The sequence below is a fragment of the Hyperoodon ampullatus genome, assembly GCF_949752795.1.
Source record: "Hyperoodon ampullatus genome assembly, chromosome: 2".
NCBI lineage: Eukaryota > Metazoa > Chordata > Mammalia > Artiodactyla > Ziphiidae > Hyperoodon > Hyperoodon ampullatus.
In genome coordinates this window covers 152,007,950-152,026,296 of record NC_136915.1, presented here as the reverse complement: position 1 = coordinate 152,026,296, position 18,347 = coordinate 152,007,950, and the positions used below count along the sequence as shown (strand labels likewise).

The 18,347-nt window shown below is 53.1% G+C and overlaps 1 protein-coding gene and 1 pseudogene across 2 annotated transcripts; both read right to left on the bottom strand.

Annotated features, from left to right (window-relative positions):
• Positions 1-1,412: 1,412 nt before the first annotated feature.
• LOC307066449 (Golgi-associated RAB2 interactor protein 4-like) lies at positions 1,413-6,460 on the bottom strand (the record flags this gene model as incomplete). Its single annotated transcript, XM_079723609.1, has 2 exons — positions 1,413-1,461; positions 5,643-6,460. 2 exons carry the CDS (start codon positions 6,458-6,460, stop codon positions 1,413-1,415), a joined length of 867 nt encoding a protein of 288 aa, XP_079579735.1.
• On the bottom strand, positions 6,457-17,601 carry LOC307066441 (Golgi-associated RAB2 interactor protein 4-like; annotated as a pseudogene). Its single transcript has 3 exons — positions 16,759-17,601; positions 11,456-12,040; positions 6,457-6,466 (listed from the first exon to the last, which is right to left on the bottom strand). The product of its transcript is annotated as a Golgi-associated RAB2 interactor protein 4-like (transcript).
• Positions 17,602-18,347: the final 746 nt, after the last annotated feature.

Below are 18,347 nucleotides of genomic sequence, written 5' to 3'. Positions count from 1 at the left end.
GTGAGCAACTGTCTGAGTAGCCTGGGCTACGGCCTGTCTGGGGAGGGGCCGTGGCTGCACTGGCTCTGAGGGCGCACCTTCCCTGCTCCTCCTTCCTCATCAAAATCCAACCCCTACAAACTCCTCATCCATCCCTAGACCCTGCAGTGGCACAGGAGAGAGGCCCATGTCTTCCTAGAGGGACCCCTCCATAGCCACAGCCTAGAGATCCCATCCCAGGAATGTCTCTGAGGATGACCCAGGCCCTCCTAATCTCTGTCACCAAATGTTCATTCCACTAACCGGATGGCATTGTCCCTTCTCTCCACGTTCCCAGGCAGCGCCCAAACACCCAGTGATCCTGTCCACATCAACCACTGGAAATACAGCCATGAAATCACAGTTTCCTTCCTTTCTGAAAACCTCTAGATTTAGACTGCTAATATTTGCTTTTGGATTTTGACATCGACATTCAGAAGTGTTTAGCCTGTAATTTCTTCTGTCCTGTAATATCTGCTGCTGGTATGACATCAGTATTCTCCTGGTCCGATGAAAGCAGTGTGGGTGTGTTCCCTCTGTATCTGTTCTCTGGAAGAGTGTGTAGGAGACGGGCATCATTTCTGTCTTAAATGTTTGGTAGAAATCAGAGGAAGCCATCTGGGCCTGAAGTTTGTTTTGCGGGGAAATTTTTTTTGCATCTCTTTCTAATTGAAGTTTACTTGGTGTATTGTACAGGGCACGGATCTTAAGCGTAGAGCTTTATGGTTTCTTGTAAATATAAACACATCTGTTAAGAACACCCAGTTCAATATACAGGACGTCCCCAGCACCCTGGCAGCCCCCTGTAGAAGGGGAGAAGAATAGTGCTAACTTATTCGGTTATAAGAATGAAATCAGTTACTCCATGTGTATTCCAAGTGCAGTGATTTACACACAAATAACTCAAAATTAGTGTGGCAGCACAATCAGAAAGTAGTGGAGGGCGCTGGAGGGCTGGGAGAATCCAGTCCCTTTGGGATTTCTGCTGTGGAGGTCTGGGACCAGAGTAAGGAAGCTGAGAGGAGCTTCTCAGAAGCATCTGGGCTTTTACAGAGGGAAAAACTACTGCTCCCCAGAGTGGAGCGCCCACTGTAACTCACTGAGCCCTCCCTTTGCGGAGGGTGCTTTTCTATACTTGTGTGTTATTTTACATAGAAATGTTTAAAAAATAAACCAAGGAGGAGATCAATTTTGCTTGATGTAAGAGCCTCCAGTGTTAAAAATAAAACATATATCTAAAATTCATGCTAAATCTGTACAGCTCCGACAGGAAGTAACCGGCACTCACTAGCTGACTCAGGAGCGGAGGGGGAGCAGAGAGGCGGCCCTTCTTCCTTGGCCTCGTGTCTCATTTAAGCTGCCAGGCGCTGCACAAGCTCCATCCCCTCTGAGTCTCAGGCTGAGGCCTCCAGGTCACGGTCTTCACAGGTGTCAGACCAGAACCTGCCACACAAAGGCAGGGACTGGAGTCAGTGGGGAGGTGGGCTCCCTGGGGTCGGTGTGTGGGACCCAGGGAGCTACTCAGACCCAGGAAGTGACTTTGGGCCCTGACATCCCCAGGGCTCACATCCCCAGGGCACTGGGGCCTGTTTGCTGCTCTTTGCCAAGTGTGTTCTGGTAGCAGAGAGACATGTCCTACAGGGGCGACTTAACCTGGGCATTTGGCTGGGCGGCGTTCAAGTGACTGGTCCCCTGAACAGTGAAAGTGATGCAGAGGAAAGGGGAGGCTCTGGGGCTCGAGGGTGAAAAGTGTGGGTCCCTCCCACCTGGGCACTGTGAGGAGTGGGAGGTCTGATTGCACAGGTGGGAGCAGTGACCCTGTCCCTCCAGCCCACACGCAACACGGCCCATCATGAGACCAGCACAGTGGAAGTGGGCAGAGAACAGCAATGTTCCCTTTTCCCCTAATAATCATTCTTCTTTCTTTAACACCCCAGCCAAACTTGCCTGTGCTTTTTAATTTAAAAATATCCTGATGCTGTTTTAATCGAATCATAAATTTTATATCTTTACTATATCCCAACATGAAAACTTTATAGAAGACACTGCTTTTCAGAGTGTAATAAAACCAGATGTATTTGTTATTTAATTTTAAGGTCATAATTAATTTGGAATCCTGGCCCTTTAACTCATCCTAAATTAGCATTACTTTGAATTGCCTTCATTTTTTGTGTGTGTTGTATTCAATTTGTACACATCTATGAAAAATCTATAGAACTTCAGGTTGAGAAATGGTGTCATGAGGTGACCCAGGCACTTCAGTGGGGCTCCATAGAGGCTGAGGGGACCCCAGGGGTTGGGAAAGTCCCACTCAGGTGTGGATCCTGCAGTGTCCCCTACCGGATGCCAGGGCTACCGCATGCCCATAGGGATGCAGCAGCGCTGGGCCAGGTGAGCTGTCTGCTTGTGTGAGAAGAAGCACCGGTGCCTCTGTCCTCCTCTTCTTATGCACTGCGCCACCAGGGAAGTCCCTATGAACGTGTTTTTAATGCATTTTCTTCCTTCAGACTAGTGTTTCCCTGCACTTGCCTGTGTGGAAATCATAAGATCAAAGGAATGTGATGTGATCTTTTGGTAATTTCTCCACCTTGGGTCCAAGGAAAAGCTGGTGGAGAGTAAAGCATTAATTGCGGCTCCCTGCAGCTCCTAGTCTTCTCGGAAACTCTGGGTTAATTCTGGGGTCAGGAACCTTGTTTGGCCAGGGGACACAGTGCACATGTGTAGGTCTTGGGCTGGCTCCCTTTCTCATCAGTGCTCCCCACCAAGTGCCCACCATTCCGTCCACCAACAGAAGAGACCTCTCCCCAGCCTCCCGTGATGAGGTCTGTGGAAGTCACAAACTGTAGGTCCAATCAACAAGGATGCTCTGACCTAACAAATACTCTCCCTCATGTGAGGTTTAAGGATTTGGTTTTGAAGCCCCAGAAGAAAAAAGTGCCTGCAGATTTGGTGTAGAGAAACCCTTCTGAGCAGGGCATTCAAAAGTTGAATTAGTGGCTGGAGGAGGACTGGACGCTGGACGTTCCAGGAGTGAATGCTGGAATTCCAGGTGGCAGCCTGTTTCTGGCTGCATCCCAGGTCATGCCAGAGGCTAGAGGTAGAAGCCTTGGAGCCAGACACAGCTCAAGGGTGGACTGGATGCTCTGGAGATAAGGCCAGCCAAGAGCTGTGAGCTCACTGAAGTTCGAAAACCGGCTCCCAGCCCCCACCCCTCCCTCCCCTCAATCTAGTAAAATTGATGCTCATCTCTGTAGTTTTGGAACATGATGGTAAGGATGGTGGTGCCTCGGGTTCTTGTGCTGGTCCTATCTCAGGCTTCTTTGCTTGCTTCCTTCGCATACTGCAGACAGGGCTTTGCACAGAGAAGTGGGCTGGTGGATCACCATTCTGCAAAGATCCCATTGTGCGATTGGAGCAGGTTACCTTCTCTGAGCCCCAGTGTTCTCATCTGTAAAATAGGCATATCGTTCCTTCTTTTCCTAATAACCAAACAAGTGCTCTTGTACTTTACCTTAAATAAATGTACTTTAAAGATGCCAAGCCTTTCTGACATCACTTTTGTGCATAAATACAAGTGATTAAAAGAGAAAGGCATTGGCAATAACTTCATCACAACTGCGACGGTGATTGTAGGACCATCCTGATTTCAGAGTTAGTAAAATGTGAAAACTACAACACCTGTGTACCTACCATCTTGCTTAAGAGACAGAACAATTCCCAGCAACACTTGAAATGGTCGTATTCGCCCTTTTGCAGTTGCTGCTGCAGCTTCCCCGAGGTGGTGTTGAACAGGTCCACCCAGGTGCTGCTCCGGGCCGTGTGATACGGGAGCAGAGAGTCCCCACTCATGGCTGTTTTTGATCACGACAGGCAGCACGGTTAAGGCGGGTCCCTGGCTCTTCCCTCCCTCGTCCTCACTGGCAGAAGAGCTTGTTTTTAAAAATCATGAGAAGTTATCTATGCTAATGTGTGTAGCTCATTTATTTTTCACTATTGAATATTCCAGTCTCTTCATATCCTGCTGTATTAATTCTGCTGATGGAAAGTTGGGCTGTTTCCCGTGTTTTGCTGTTAAGTTATTTTTGCTGTAAGCATTCTCAGAGTTGTTTCTTAGAACATGTGTGTTTCTCCAGGGTATATACCTGGGCAGGGAACGGCTAAGTCTAGATGAGAATGCTTGCTGTTCTGATTGCTAGCTCATACTGCTGCCCTTATTTCTGTCCACTGAATAGCCCGAGGGGACATGAGTCCTGTTCTGGCTTTGTTACAGACTTCAGGGGGAATAAGTGTTTATAAAAAGAATAGGGGGATAGTGAAGGAGAGCTTCCCAGACCATAGTCTGACTTTGAGCCATGGCCCTGGTGGGCAAAGCCAGAAATGAGTGGAAGGCAGATGGAGCACTGCTGTTGGCGCTGAGCATGTGTGTGAGGTGGGGCTGCCCTTGCCTGGACACTGGGTCTCAGACTGTGGCACAGCTGACATCACAGAATCCACTGTGAGGCTACAGCTGTGCTTCGGGACCTAGAAATTCAGACAAAACACTGCATGCATTCTCAGACTGTATGTTTTTTTATTTAAATTGCAGTAAGGAAGCTGAAATGGGCTCTCCAGGGGTATTTCCCAGAGCCCTGGTCCCCTTTGCAGCTCCGAGCTGTAGGTCCTATTGATGGGCTTCAACGGTCACTGGCTCCATGGTCTCAGATGTGACACCAGTGATTTCCAGCCCCTGGCCACTCTCTGCTGTCTCTGTGATGGCCTCCATTCGGGTCCCTTCCACTGGCTTCGCCAGGATGCTCCCATATTTATTTCGTGATGAGGCCACTGTCTTTTTTGTAAGTCTGGCTCTCATATTCCTGAAGCAAGAGCTGATCCTGCTAAGTATGTTGGTGGTGGGACCCGAACGCGCTGGAGATAAGCTCCTGCCCGATCTGTGCGAGGTCTTGGACTCACTGGTGATGGGAGCACGGCTGATGCCTTTGGGAGCAGTGCCCTGCTCGCTGGCCCCCGGGCTGCCCTGGCCTTTGGCCTTTTGGTCATCTCTAGTGGCTCTGCGGCCGCCTGAGCCTGGGCCAGCTGCTTTGGGGATTGTCTTGCTCCCCGCTGCCTTGTGGTGGCTTTCCACGGAACTGCAGAGCGAGGGGCTCGTAAGAGCTCTGTCCTCTCCCCAGTGCTCCCTCCTCTCCCTTCTTCCCTTGTGGGCCTGGGACACTCTCTGTGAGCTGCCATCCTGTTCGCTCACTTTGCCTTCCTGTGGCAAGCTTGAGACGAGGGTCCCGTCATCGTCCTTGTCGGCTCTTCCTTTGACAGTCTTGCTGGTAGGTTCTGCTCCGACCAGAGTCATGCCGGCCCCTGGGGAGAGGCTGGTGGACGTGCTGGAAGCATACTGTGGATTGTTCTCAGCACCTGCCAAGGCCGTTTTCCCGCTCCTCCGGGATGTTCTGGCGGTGTCCCCAGTGGCTATGTTGGTTTTGCTTCCTCCAGGCCCGTCGCTGTCTGTGGCTGCTATGGCCGTGCTCTGCTCTTCAGCGGCAGGAGACTTGATCACTGCCGAGCTCAAAGCACCCGCTGCGGTGCCTCCTGCCACCCCTGCTGTCTCCACCTTTGTCGTTGCCCGCGATGCGGACGCTTTGTCAAGCCCTGTAGTAGGTTTTGCTTTCGCAGTGGCCACATCGGGCGTGGTATCGGGCTTGTGGGAGTCCAGTTGGATCCCTTCGCCCCCCGCAAAAGCTGCAGACGTGGCCCCGGCCACCTCAGGGCACGTGTGGAGGCTGCTGACGCTCACCTGGTCCTGACGCCCCTTTCCTTGGAAATCCTCCACGGCCGGGCTCCTCCCGTCCTCCTCCTCCTCGAACACAGGCACGCAGGTCATGTCCCAGACGGGAACGGCATAGGTGTTGCTTTCACTGTCCACTGGTGGTCGCAGGAGGTCAATCAGCTGTTCCCACTCGGCGAAGAGGTCTTCCCGCGCGTCCAGAGGGGGACACAGCTGCAGGTAGAAGCAGCGGCCAGTGGCAAGCTTCACGCGCAGCTGTTGTTTCTCACGATTGTGAGTGGAGATCCTCACGAACTCCAAGGGAAGGAGCCTGGTGAGCTCTAAGGTCTTTGCAGCCTTGTGGCTCTTGCCCTTGGTGGCCGGGCTGCGCTCGGCATGCTTTTCACAGCCGGTGGCCCGTCGGGCCAGCAGCATGATGTCTGGGAGCGGGAGGACGGGGCTGGTGGATGTGATGCCCATGGTCACCATGCCGCCCCAGTTGTGCACGTCAATCGCTTCTCCCCTCTTCGTGACCTGGATGAAGTCGCTCTCGAATATTGCTGCGTACTTGAATATGTGGTATTCGCCCTTGTGCAGTTGCTGCTGCAGCTTCCCCGTGGTGGTGTTGAACAGGTCCACCCAGGTGCTGCTCCGGGCCGTGTGATACGGGAGCAGAGAGTCCCCACTCATGGCTGTCTTTGATCACGACAGGCAGCGCGGTTAAGGCGGGTCCCTGGCTCTTCCCTCCCTCGGCCTCACTGGCAGAAGAGCGAGCTGCGATGCTCCTGCCTCACAGAGGCGGCCCTACGGCAGGTCTTCCAAGCCCACCCCACAGGCCCCCACGTTTGCCTCAGGGTCTCCCAGAGGCAGGGGTGTGGGTAGGGGCACAGATGATCACAGTGGGGACGCTGTAGGGCGCCTGGAGCCCAGGCTGACTCTCTTCAAGTGTGTCGAGAGGTACGGTAGGCTCCCCCTCCGCCTCACCTCACTTCTGCTTCTGGGTTTTTATCTCCCCAAGAGGCTGTGGTGAACTTCCGTCCTAGTGAGAGAAGTAACCACTTTGTCAGCCTAACCCCCTGGCACAGCCTATTTATCCTCTGATGCCCTTTGTGACCTATCAGTGTCACAAAGCCCTTTGTGACCTATCACTGTCACAAAGCCCTTTGCCTCATCCCCCAGCTGCCCCCTCAGGGCAGGGCCCCCATCCTCTCTCAAACACCCCATTGCCCCCGCGGAGGACAGGCCCATCCTGCCAGGGACTCGGGTGCGTTACCAAAATAAAAAATGTCTTCAAGTGGGAAAGTTTTGTGTGGGTCCTTTTTCTTTTCCTCCCCCAAATTCAGCTACTGGATGAAATCTATAGGAATGTAAGATGATGGGATCAATTTGAACCATTTAAGCTCATGGTTTAATTGTATCGAATAAGGCAGAGTTGGCAGTGGCGGTCCTTAGTCTGTCCTTTCATAAAATCTCAGTAAACGTGGACGATGGTGAGTGCCAATTCCCCTGTGAAGCCTTCCCTAACCCAGAACTCCTTCCCATGCCCCAGACCCCCTCCTCTGAATAGATCCAGTCCCCAAACACACGCCTCTCATTGTCTTTGTCACTCAGAGTTGTGATCATTACTCGTGCTGTCCTGTCTCCTCTACCATCTGTGTACCTCTGTGCGGGACCGGTGTGGCACACTGTCTGAAAGTTGTTGCACCGAGGTAGCTCCCTCTCTGCACCATCACCTGCCACCTTGAGCAAGTCCTTTAAATGCTCTGAACTTCCGTTTGCTTATCTGCAAAATGGAAAGACGTGAGAATCGGAAGGGGGCACACACATTCAAGAACTTTATAAACAGCTAAGGGCTGTGCATGTGTTTTTTGTGTGTGTGTGTAAATTTATTTTATTATTTATTTTTGGCTTCTCTTGTTGGGGAGCACGGGCTCTAGGCGTGCGGGCCTCGGTAGTTGTGGCGCACGGGCTTAGTTGCTCCGTGGCATGTGGGATCTTCGTGGACCAGGGCTCGAACCCGGGTCCCCCGCGTCGGCAGGCGGATTCTTAACCACTGCGCCACCAGTGAAGTCCCTATGCACGTGTTTTTAATGCATTTTCTTCCTTCAGACTAGTGTTTCCCTGCACTTGCCTGTGTGGAAGTCATAAGATCAAAGGAGCGTGATGTGATCTTTTTGTAACTTCTCCTCCTTGGGTCCAAGGAAAAGCTGGTGGAGAGTAAAGCATTAATTGCGGCTCCCTGCAGCTCCTAGTCTTCTCGGAAACTCTGGGTTAATTCTGGGGTCAGGAACCTTGTTTGGCCAGGGGACACAGTGCACATGTGTAGGTCTTGGGCTGGCTCCCTTTCTCATCAGTGCTCCCCACCAAGTGCCCACCATTCCGTCCACCAACAGAAGAGACCTCTCCCCAGCCTCCCGTGATGAGGTCTGTGGAAGTCACAAACTGTAGGTCCAATCAACAAGGATGCTCTGACCTAACAAATACTCTCCCTCATGTGAGGTTTAAGGATTTGGTTTTGGAGCCCCAGAAGAAAAAAGTGCCTGCAGATTTGGTGTGGAGAAACCCTTCTGAGCAGGGCATTCAAAAGTTGAATTAGTGGCTGGAGGAGGACTGGACGCTGGACGTTCCAGGAGTGAACGCTGGAATTCCAGGTGGGAGCCTGTTTCTGGCCGCAGCCCGGGTCATGCCAGAGGCTAGAGGTAGAAGCGTGGGAGCCAGACACAGCTCAAGGGTGGACTGGATGCTCTCGAGATAAGGCCAGCTAAGAGCTGTGAGCTCACTGAAGTTCGAAAACCGGCTCCCAGCCCCCACCCCTCCCTCCCCTCAATCTAGTAAAATTGATGCTCATCTCTGTAGTTTTGGAACATGATGGTAAGAATGGTGGTGCCTCGGGTTCTTGTGCTGGTCCTATCTCAGGCTTGTTTGCTTGCTTCCTTCTTAAACTACAGACAGACAGGGCTTTGCATAGAGAAGTGGGCTGGTGGATCACTGTTCTGCAAAGATCCCATTGTGCGACTGGAGCAGGTTACCTTCTCTGAGCCTCAGTGTTCTCATCTGTAAAATAGGCATATCGTTCCTTCTTTTCCTAATAACCAAACAAGTGTTCTTGTACTTTACCTTAAATAAATGTAATTTAAAGATGCCAAGCCTTTCTGACATCACTTTTGTGCATAAATAAAAGTGAAAAAAGAGAAAGGCATTGGCAGTAACTTCATCACAACTGCCACGGTGACTGTAGGACCATCCTGATTTCAGAGTTAGTAAAATGTGAAAAATACAACACCTGTGTACCTACCATCTTGCTTAAGAGACAGAACAATTCCCAGCAGCACTAACAGCCTTGTGTCCACCTCCTTGACCTAGCCTTTCCACCCTAGAGAAAACTGTCCTCAATTTCGTGTTTACTCTTCCCTCATTTTTAGCTACCGTTGTTTTAAACATGTACCCTATGCAATCTGTTGTTTGAGCTTGTTTCAGAATGGTTCCATGAGTGGAACTGTATCCCATTCTTTTGATGTTTTTAAAAATCATGAGAAGTTGATCTATGCTAATGTGTGTAGCTCATTTATTTTTCACTATTGAATATTCCAATCTCATCATATCCTGCTGTATGAATTCTGCGGATGGAAATTTGGGCTGTTTCCCGTGTTTTGCTGTTAAGTTATTTTTGCTCTAAACATTCTCAGAGTTGTTTCTTAGAACATGTGTGTTTCTCCAGGGTATATACCTGGGCAGGGAACGGCTAAGTCTAGATGAGAGTGCTTGCTGTTCTGATTGCTAGCTAATACTGCCGCCCTTATTTCTGTCCACTGAATAGCCCGAGGGGACATGAGTCCTGTTCTGGCTCTGTTTACAGACCTTCAGGGGGACTAAGCGTTTATAGAAAGAATAGGGGGGGATTCCCTGGTGGCGCAGTGGTTGAGAGTCCACCTGCGGATGCAGGGAACATGAGTTCGTGCCCCGGTCCTGGAAGATCCCACATGCCGCGGAGCGGCTGGGCCCGTGAGCCATGGCCGCTGGGCCTGCTCGTCCGGAGCCTGTGCTCCGCGACGGGAAGAGGCCACAACAGTGAGTGGTCCGCGTACCGGAAAAAACAAACAAACAAACAAAAAAACCAGAAAGAATAGGGGGATAGTGAAGGAGAGCTTCCCAGACCATAGTCTGACTTTGAGCCATGGCCCTGAGGGGCAAAGCCAGAAAGGAGTGGAAGCCAGGTGGAAGCCAACTGCTGTTGGCGCTGAGCATGCGTGTGAGGTGGGGCTGCCCTTGCCTGGACACTGGGTCTCAGACTGTGGCACAGCTGACATCACAGAATCCACTGTGAGGCTACGGCTGTGCTCCGGGACCTAGAAATTCAGACAAAACACTGCGTGCATTCTCAGACTGCATGTTTTTTTATTTAAATTGCAGTAAGGAAGCTGAAATGGGCTCTCCAGGGGTATTTCCCAGAGCCCTGGTCCCCTTTGCAGCTCCCAGCTCTAGGGCCTATTGATGGGCTTCAACGGTCACTGGCTCCATGGTCTCAGATGTGACACCAGTGATTTCCAGCCCCTGGCCACTCTCTGCTGTCTCTGTGATGGCCTCCATTCGGGTCCCTTCCACTGGCTTCGCCAGGATGCTCCCATGTTTATTTCGTGATGAGGCCACTGTCTTTTTTGTAAGTCTGGCTCTCATATTCCTGAAGCAAGAGCTGATCCTGCTGAGTATGTTGGTGGTGGGACCCGAACGCGCTGGAGATAAGCTCCTGCCCGATCTGTGCGAGGTCTTGGACTCGCTGGTGATGGGAGCACGGCTGATGCCTTTGGGAGCAGTGCCCTGCTCGCTGCCCCCCGGGCTGCCGTGGCCTTTGGCCTTTTGGTCATCTCTAGTGGCTCTGCGGCCGCCTGAGCCTGGGCCAGCTGCTTTGGGGATTGTCTTGCTCCCCGCTGCCTTGTGGTGGCTTTCCACGGAACTGCAGAGCGAGGGGCTCGTAAGAGCTCTGTCCTCTCCCCAGTGCTCCCTCCTCTCCCTTCTTCCCTTGTGGGCCTGGGACACTCTCTGTGAGCTGCCATCCTGTTCGCTCACTTTGCCTTCCTGTGGCAAGCTTGAGACGAGGGTCCCGTCATCGTCCTTGTCGGCTCTTCCTTTGACAGTCTTGCTGGTAGGTTCTGCTCCGACCACAGTCATGCCGGCCCCTGGGGAGAGGCTGGTGGACGTGCTGGAAGCATACTGTGGATTGTTCTCAGCACCTGCCAAGGCCGTTTTCCCGCTCCTCCGGGATGTTCTGGCGGTGTCCCCAGTGGCTATGTTGGTTTTGCTTCCTCCAGGCCCGTCGCTGTCTGTGGCTGCTATGGCCGTGCTCTGCTCTTCAGCGGCAGGAGACTTGATCACTGCCGAGCTCAAAGCACCCGCTGCGGTGCCTCCTGCCACCCCTGCTGTCTCCACCTTTGTCGTTGCCCGCGATGCGGACGCTTTGTCAAGCCCTGTAGTAGGTTTTGCTTTCGCAGTGGCCACATCGGGCATGGTATCGGGCTTGTGGGAGTCCAGTTGGATCCCTTCGCCCCCCGCAAAAGCTGCAGACGTGGCCCCGGCCACCTCAGGGCACGTGTGGAGGCTGCTGACGCTCACCTGGTCCTGACGCCCCTTTCCTTGGAAATCCTCCACGGCCGGGCTCCTCCCGTCCTCCTCCTCCTCGAACACAGGCACGCAGTCAGGTCCCAGACGGGAACGGCATAGGTGTTGCTTTCACTGTCCACTGGTGGTCGCAGGAGGTCAATCAGCTGTTCCCACTCGGCGAAGAGGTCTTCCCGCGCGTCCAGAGGGGGACACAGCTGCAGGTAGAAGCAGCGGCCAGTGGCAAGCTTCACGCGCAGCTGTTGTCTCACGATTGTGAGTGGAGATCCTCACGAACTCCAAGGGAAGGAGCCTGGTGAGCTCTAAGGTCTTTGCAGCCTTGTGGCTCTTGCCCTTGGTGGCCGGGCTGCGCTCGGCGTGCTTTTCACAGCCGGTGGCCCGTCGGGCCAGCAGCATGATGTCTGGGAGCGGGAGGACGGGGCTGGTGGATGTGATGCCCATGGTCACCATGCCGCCCCAGTTGTGCACGTCAATCGCTTCTCCCCTCTTCGTGACCTGGATGAAGTCGCTCTCGAATATTGCTGCGTACTTGAATATGTGGTATTCGCCCTTGTGCAGTTGCTGCTGCAGCTTCCCCGTGGTGGTGTTGAACAGGTCCACCCAGGTGCTGCTCCGGGCCGTGTGATACGGGAGCAGAGAGTCCCCACTCATGGCTGTCTTTGATCACGACAGGCAGCGCGGTTAAGGCGGGTCCCTGGCTCTTCCCTCCCTCGGCCTCACTGGCAGAAGAGCGAGCTGCGATGCTCCTGCGTCACACAGGCGGCCGTACGGCAGGTCTTCCAAGCCCGCCCCACAGGCCCCCACGTTTGCCTCAGGGTCTCCCAGAGGCAGGGGTGTGGGTAGGGGCACAGATGATCACAGTGGGGACGCTGTAGGGCGCCTGGAGCCCAGGCTGACTCTCTTCAAGTGTGTCGAGAGGTACGGTAGGCTCCCCCTCCGCCTCACCTCACTTCTGCTTCTGGGTTTTTATCTCCCCAAGAGGCTGTGGTGAACTTCCGTCCTAGCGAGAGAAGTAACCACTTTGTCAGCCTAACCCCCTGGCACAGCCTATTTATCCTCTGATGCCCTTTGTGACCTATCAGTGTCACAAAGCCCTTTGTGACCTATCACGGTCACAAAGCCCTTTGCCTCATCCCCCAGCTGCCCCCTCAGGGCAGGGCCCCCATCCTCTCTCAAACACCCCATTGCCCCCGCGGAGGACAGGCCCATCCTGCCAGGGACTCAGGTGCGTTACCAAAATAAAAAATGTCTTCAAGTGGGAAAGTTTTGTGTGGGTCCTTTTTCTTTTCCTCCCCCAAATTCAGCTACTGGATGAAATCTATAGGAATGTAAGATGATGGGATCAATTTGAACCATTTAAGCTCATGGTTTAATTGTATCGAATAAGGCAGAGTTGGCAGTGGCGGTCCTTAGTCTGTCCTTTCATAAAATCTCAGTAAACGTGGACGATGGTGAGTGCCAATTCCCCTGTGAAGCCTTCCCTAACCCAGAACTCCTTCCCATGCCCCAGACCCCCTCCTCTGAATAGACCCAGTCCCCAAACACACGCCTCTCATTGTATTTGTCACTCAGAGTTGTGATCATTACTCATGCTGTCCTGTCTCCTCCACCATCTGTGTACCTCTGTGCGGGACCGGGGTGGCACACTGTCTGAAAGTTGTTGCACCGAGGTAGCTCCCTCTCTGCACCATCACCTGCCACCTTGAGCAAGTCCTTTAAATGCTCTGAACTTCCGTTTGCTTATCTGCAAAATGGAAAGACGTGAGAATCGGAAGGGGGCACACACATTCAAGAACTTTATAAACAGCTAAGGGCTGTGCACGTGTTTTTTTTTTTTTCTGTAAATTTATTTTATTATTTATTTTTGGCTTCTCTTGTTGGGGAGCACGGGCTCTAGGCGTGCGGGCCTCGGTAGTTGTGGCGCACGGGTTTAGTTGCTCCGTGGCATGTGGGATCTTCGTGGACCAGGGCTCGAACCCGGGTCACCCGCGTCGGCAGGCGGATTCTTAACCACTGCGCCACCAGCGAAGTCCCTATGCACGTGTTTTTAATGCATTTTCTTCCTTCAGACTAGTGTTTCCCTGCACTTGCCTGTGTGGAAGTCATAAGATCAAAGGAGCGTGATGTGATCTTTTTGTAACTTCTCCTCCTTGGGTCCAAGGAAAAGCTGGTGGAGAGTAAAGCATTAATTGCGGCTCCCTGCAGCTCCTAGTCTTCTCGGAAACTCTGGGTTAATTCTGGGGTCAGGAACCTTGTTTGGCCAGGGGAAACAGTGCACATGTGTAGGTGTTGGGCTGGCTCCCTTTCTCATCAGTGCTCCCCACCAAGTGCCCACCATTCCGTCCACCAACAGAAGAGACCTCTCCCCAGCCTCCCGTGATGAGGTCTGTGGAAGTCACAAACTGTAGGTCCAATCAACAAGGATGCTCTGACCTAACAAATACTCTCCCTCATGTGAGGTTTAAGGATTTGGTTTTGGAGCCCCAGAAGAAAAAAGTGCCTGCAGGTTTGGTGTGGAGAAACCCTTCTGAGCAGGGCATTCAAAAGTTGAATTAGTGGCTGGAGGAGGACTGGACGCTGGACGTTCCAGGAGTGAACGCTGGAATTCCAGGTGGGAGCCTGTTTCTGGCCGCAGCCCGGGTCATGCCAGAGGCTAGAGGTAGAAGCGTGGGAGCCAGACACAGCTCAAGGGTGGACTGGATGCTCTCGAGATAAGGCCAGCTAAGAGCTGTGAGCTCACTGAAGTTCGAAAACCGGCTCCCAGCCCCCACCCCTCCCTCCCCTCAATCTAGTAAAATTGATGCTCATCTCTGTAGTTTTGGAACATGATGGTAAGAATGGTGGTGCCTCGGGTTCTTGTGCTGGTCCTATCTCAGGCTTGTTTGCTTGCTTCCTTCTTAAACTACAGACAGACAGGGCTTTGCATAGAGAAGTGGGCTGGTGGATCACTGTTCTGCAAAGATCCCATTGTGCGACTGGAGCAGGTTACCTTCTCTGAGCCTCAGTGTTCTCATCTGTAAAATAGGCATATCGTTCCTTCTTTTCCTAATAACCAAACAAGTGTTCTTGTACTTTACCTTAAATAAATGTAATTTAAAGATGCCAAGCCTTTCTGACATCACTTTTGTGCATAAATAAAAGTGAAAAAAGAGAAAGGCATTGGCAATAACTTCATCACAACTGCCACGGTGATTGTAGGACCATCCTGATTTCAGAGTTAGTAAAATGTGAAAAATACAACACCTGTGTACCTACCATCTTGCTTAAGAGACAGAACAATTCCCAGCAGCACTAACAGCCTTGTGTCCACCTCCTTGACCTAGCCTTTCCACCCTAGAGAAAACTGTCCTCAATTTTGTGTTTACTCTTCCCTCATTTTTAGCTACCGTTGTTTTAAACATGTACCCTATGCAATCTGTTGTTTGAGCTTGTTTCAGAATGGTTCCATGAGTGGAACTGTATCCCATTCTTTTGATGTTTTTAAAAATCATGAGAAGTTGATCTCTGCTAATGTGTGTAGCTCATTTATTTTTCACCATTGAATATTCCAATCTCATCCTATCCTGCTGTATGAATTCTGCGGATGGAAATTTGGGCTGTTTCCCGTGTTTTGCTGTTAAGTTATTTTTGCTCTAAACATTCTCAGAGTTGTTTCTTAGAACATGTGTGTTTCTCCAGGGTATATACCTGGGCAGGGAACGGCTAAGTCTAGATGAGAGTGCTTGCTGTTCTGATTGCTAGCTAATACTGCCGCCCTTATTTCTGTCCACTGAATAGCCCGAGGGGACATGAGTCCTGTTCTGGCTCTGTTTACAGACCTTCAGGGGGACTAAGCGTTTATAAAAAGAATAGGGGGGGATTCCCTGGTGGCGCAGTGGTTGAGAGTCCACCTGCGGATGCAGGGAACATGAGTTCGTGCCCCGGTCCTGGAAGATCCCACATGCCGCGGAGCGGCTGGGCCCGTGAACCATGGCCGCTGGGCCTGCTCGTCCGGAGCCTGTGCTCCGCGACGGGAAGAGGCCACAACAGTGAGTGGTCCGCGTACCGGAAAAAACAAACAAAAAACCAGAAAGAATAGGGGGATAGTGAAGGAGAGCTTCCCAGACCATAGTCTGACTTTGAGCCATGGCCCTGAGGGGCAAAGCCAGAAAGGAGTGGAAGCCAGGTGGAAGCCAACTGCTGTTGGCGCTGAGCATGCGTGTGAGGTGGGGCTGCCCTTGCCTGGACACTGGGTCTCAGACTGTGGCACAGCTGACATCACAGAATCCACTGTGAGGCTACGGCTGTGCTCCGGGACCTAGAAATTCAGACAAAACACTGCGTGCATTCTCAGACTGCATGTTTTTTTATTTAAATTGCAGTAAGGAAGCTGAAATGGGCTCTCCAGGGGTATTTCCCAGAGCCCTGGTCCCCTTTGCAGCTCCCAGCTCTAGGGCCTATTGATGGGCTTCAACGGTCACTGGCTCCATGGTCTCAGATGTGACACCAGTGATTTCCAGCCCCTGGCCACTCTCTGCTGTCTCTGTGATGGCCTCCATTCGGGTCCCTTCCACTGGCTTCGCCAGGATGCTCCCATGTTTATTTCGTGATGAGGCCACTGTCTTTTTTGTAAGTCTGGCTCTCATATTCCTGAAGCAAGAGCTGATCCTGCTGAGTATGTTGGTGGTGGGACCCGAACGCGCTGGAGATAAGCTCCTGCCCGATCTGTGCGAGGTCTTGGACTCGCTGGTGATGGGAGCACGGCTGATGCCTTTGGGAGCAGTGCCCTGCTCGCTGCCCCGCGGGCTGCCGTGGCCTTTGGCCTTTTGGTCATCTCTAGTGGCTCTGCGGCCGCCTGAGCCCGGGCCAGCTGCTTTGGGGATTGTCTTGCTCCCCGCTGCCTTGTGGTGGCTTTCCACGGAACTGCAGAGCGAGGGGCTCGTAAGAGCTCTGTCCTCTCCCCAGTGCTCCCTCCTCTCCCTTCTTCCCTTGTGGGCCTGGGACACTCTCTGTGAGTTGCCATCCTGTTCGCTCACTTTGCCTTCCTGTGGCAAGCTTGAGACGAGGGTCCCGTCATCGTCCTTGTCGGCTCTTCCTTTGACAGTCTTGCTGGTAGGTTCTGCTCCGACCACAGTCATGCCGGCCCCTGGGGAGAGGCTGGTGGACGTGCTGGAAGCATACTGTGGATTGTTCTCAGCACCTGCCAAGGCCGTTTTCCCGCTCCTCCGGGATGTTCTGGCGGTGTCCCCAGTGGCTATGTTGGTTTTGCTTCCTCCAGGCCCGTCGCTGTCTGTGGCTGCTATGGCCGTGCTCTGCTCTTCAGCGGCAGGAGACTTGATCACTGCCGAGCTCAAAGCACCCGCTGCGGTGCCTCCTGCCACCCCTGCTGTCTCCACCTTTGTCATTGCCCGCGATGTGGACGCTTTGTCAAGCCCTGTAGTAGGTTTTGCTTTCGCAGTGGCCACATCGGGCATGGTATCGGGCTTGTGGGAGTCCAGTTGGATCCCTTCGCCCCCCGCAAAAGCTGCAGACGTGGCCCCGGCCACCTCAGGGCACGTGTGGAGGCTGCTGACGCTCACCTGGTCCTGACGCCCCTTTCCTTGGAAATCCTCCACGGCCGGGCTCCTCCCGTCCTCCTCCTCCTCGAACACAGGCACGCAGGTCATGTCCCAGACGGGAATGGCATAGGTGTTGCTTTCACTGTCCACTGGTGGTCGCAGGAGGTCAATCAGCTGTTCCCACTCGGCGAAGAGGTCTTCCCGCGCGTCCAGAGGGGGACACAGCTGCAGGTAGAAGCAGCGGCCAGTGGCAAGCTTCACGCGCAGCTGTTGTTTCTCACGATTGTGAGTGGAGATCCTCACGAACTCCAAGGGAAGGAGCCTGGTGAGCTCTAAGGTCTTTGCAGCCTTGTGGCTCTTGCCCTTGGTGGCCGGGCTGCGCTCGGCGTGCTTTTCACAGCCGGTGGCCCGTCGGGCCAGCAGCATGATGTCTGGGAGCGGGAGGACGGGGCTGGTGGATGTGATGCCCATGGTCACCATGCCGCCCCAGTTGTGCACGTCAATCGCTTCTCCCCTCTTCGTGACCTGGATGAAGTCGCTCTCGAATATTGCTGCGTACTTGAATATGTGGTATTCGCCCTTGTGCAGTTGCTGCTGCAGCTTCCCCGTGGTGGTGTTGAACAGGTCCACCCAGGTGCTGCTCCGGGCCGTGTGATACGGGAGCAGAGAGTCCCCACTCATGGCTGTCTTTGATCACGACAGGCAGCGCGGTTAAGGCGGGTCCCTGGCTCTTCCCTCCCTCGGCCTCACTGGCAGAAGAGCGAGCTGCGATGCTCCTGCGTCACACAGGCGGCCGTACGGCAGGTCTTCCAAGCCCGCCCCACAGGCCCCCACGTTTGCCTCAGGGTCTCCCAGAGGCAGGGGTGTGGGTAGGGGCACAGATGATCACAGTGGGGACGCTGTAGGGCGCCTGGAGCCCAGGCTGACTCTCTTCAAGTGTGTCGAGAGGTACGGTAGGCTCCCCCTCCGCCTCACCTCACTTCTGCTTCTGGGTTTTTATCTCCCCAAGAGGCTGTGGTGAACTTCCGTCCTAGCGAGAGAAGTAACCACTTTGTCAGCCTAACCTACCCTGGCACAGCCTATTTATCCTCTGATGCCCTTTGTGACCTATCAGTGTCACAAAGCCCTTTGTGACCTATCACTGTCACAAAGCCCTTTGCCTCATCCCCCAGCTGCCCCCTCAGGGCAGGGCCCCCATCCTCTCTCAAACACCCCATTGCCCCCGCGGAGGACAGGCCCATCCTGCCAGGGACTCGGGTGCGTTACCAAAATAAAAAATGTCTTCAAGTAGGAAAGTTTTGTGTGGGTCCTTTTTCTTTTCCTCCCCCAAATTCAGCTACTGGATGAAATCTATAGGAATGTAAGATGATGGGATCAATTTGAACCATTTAAGCTCATGGTTTAATTGTATCGAATAAGGCAGAGTT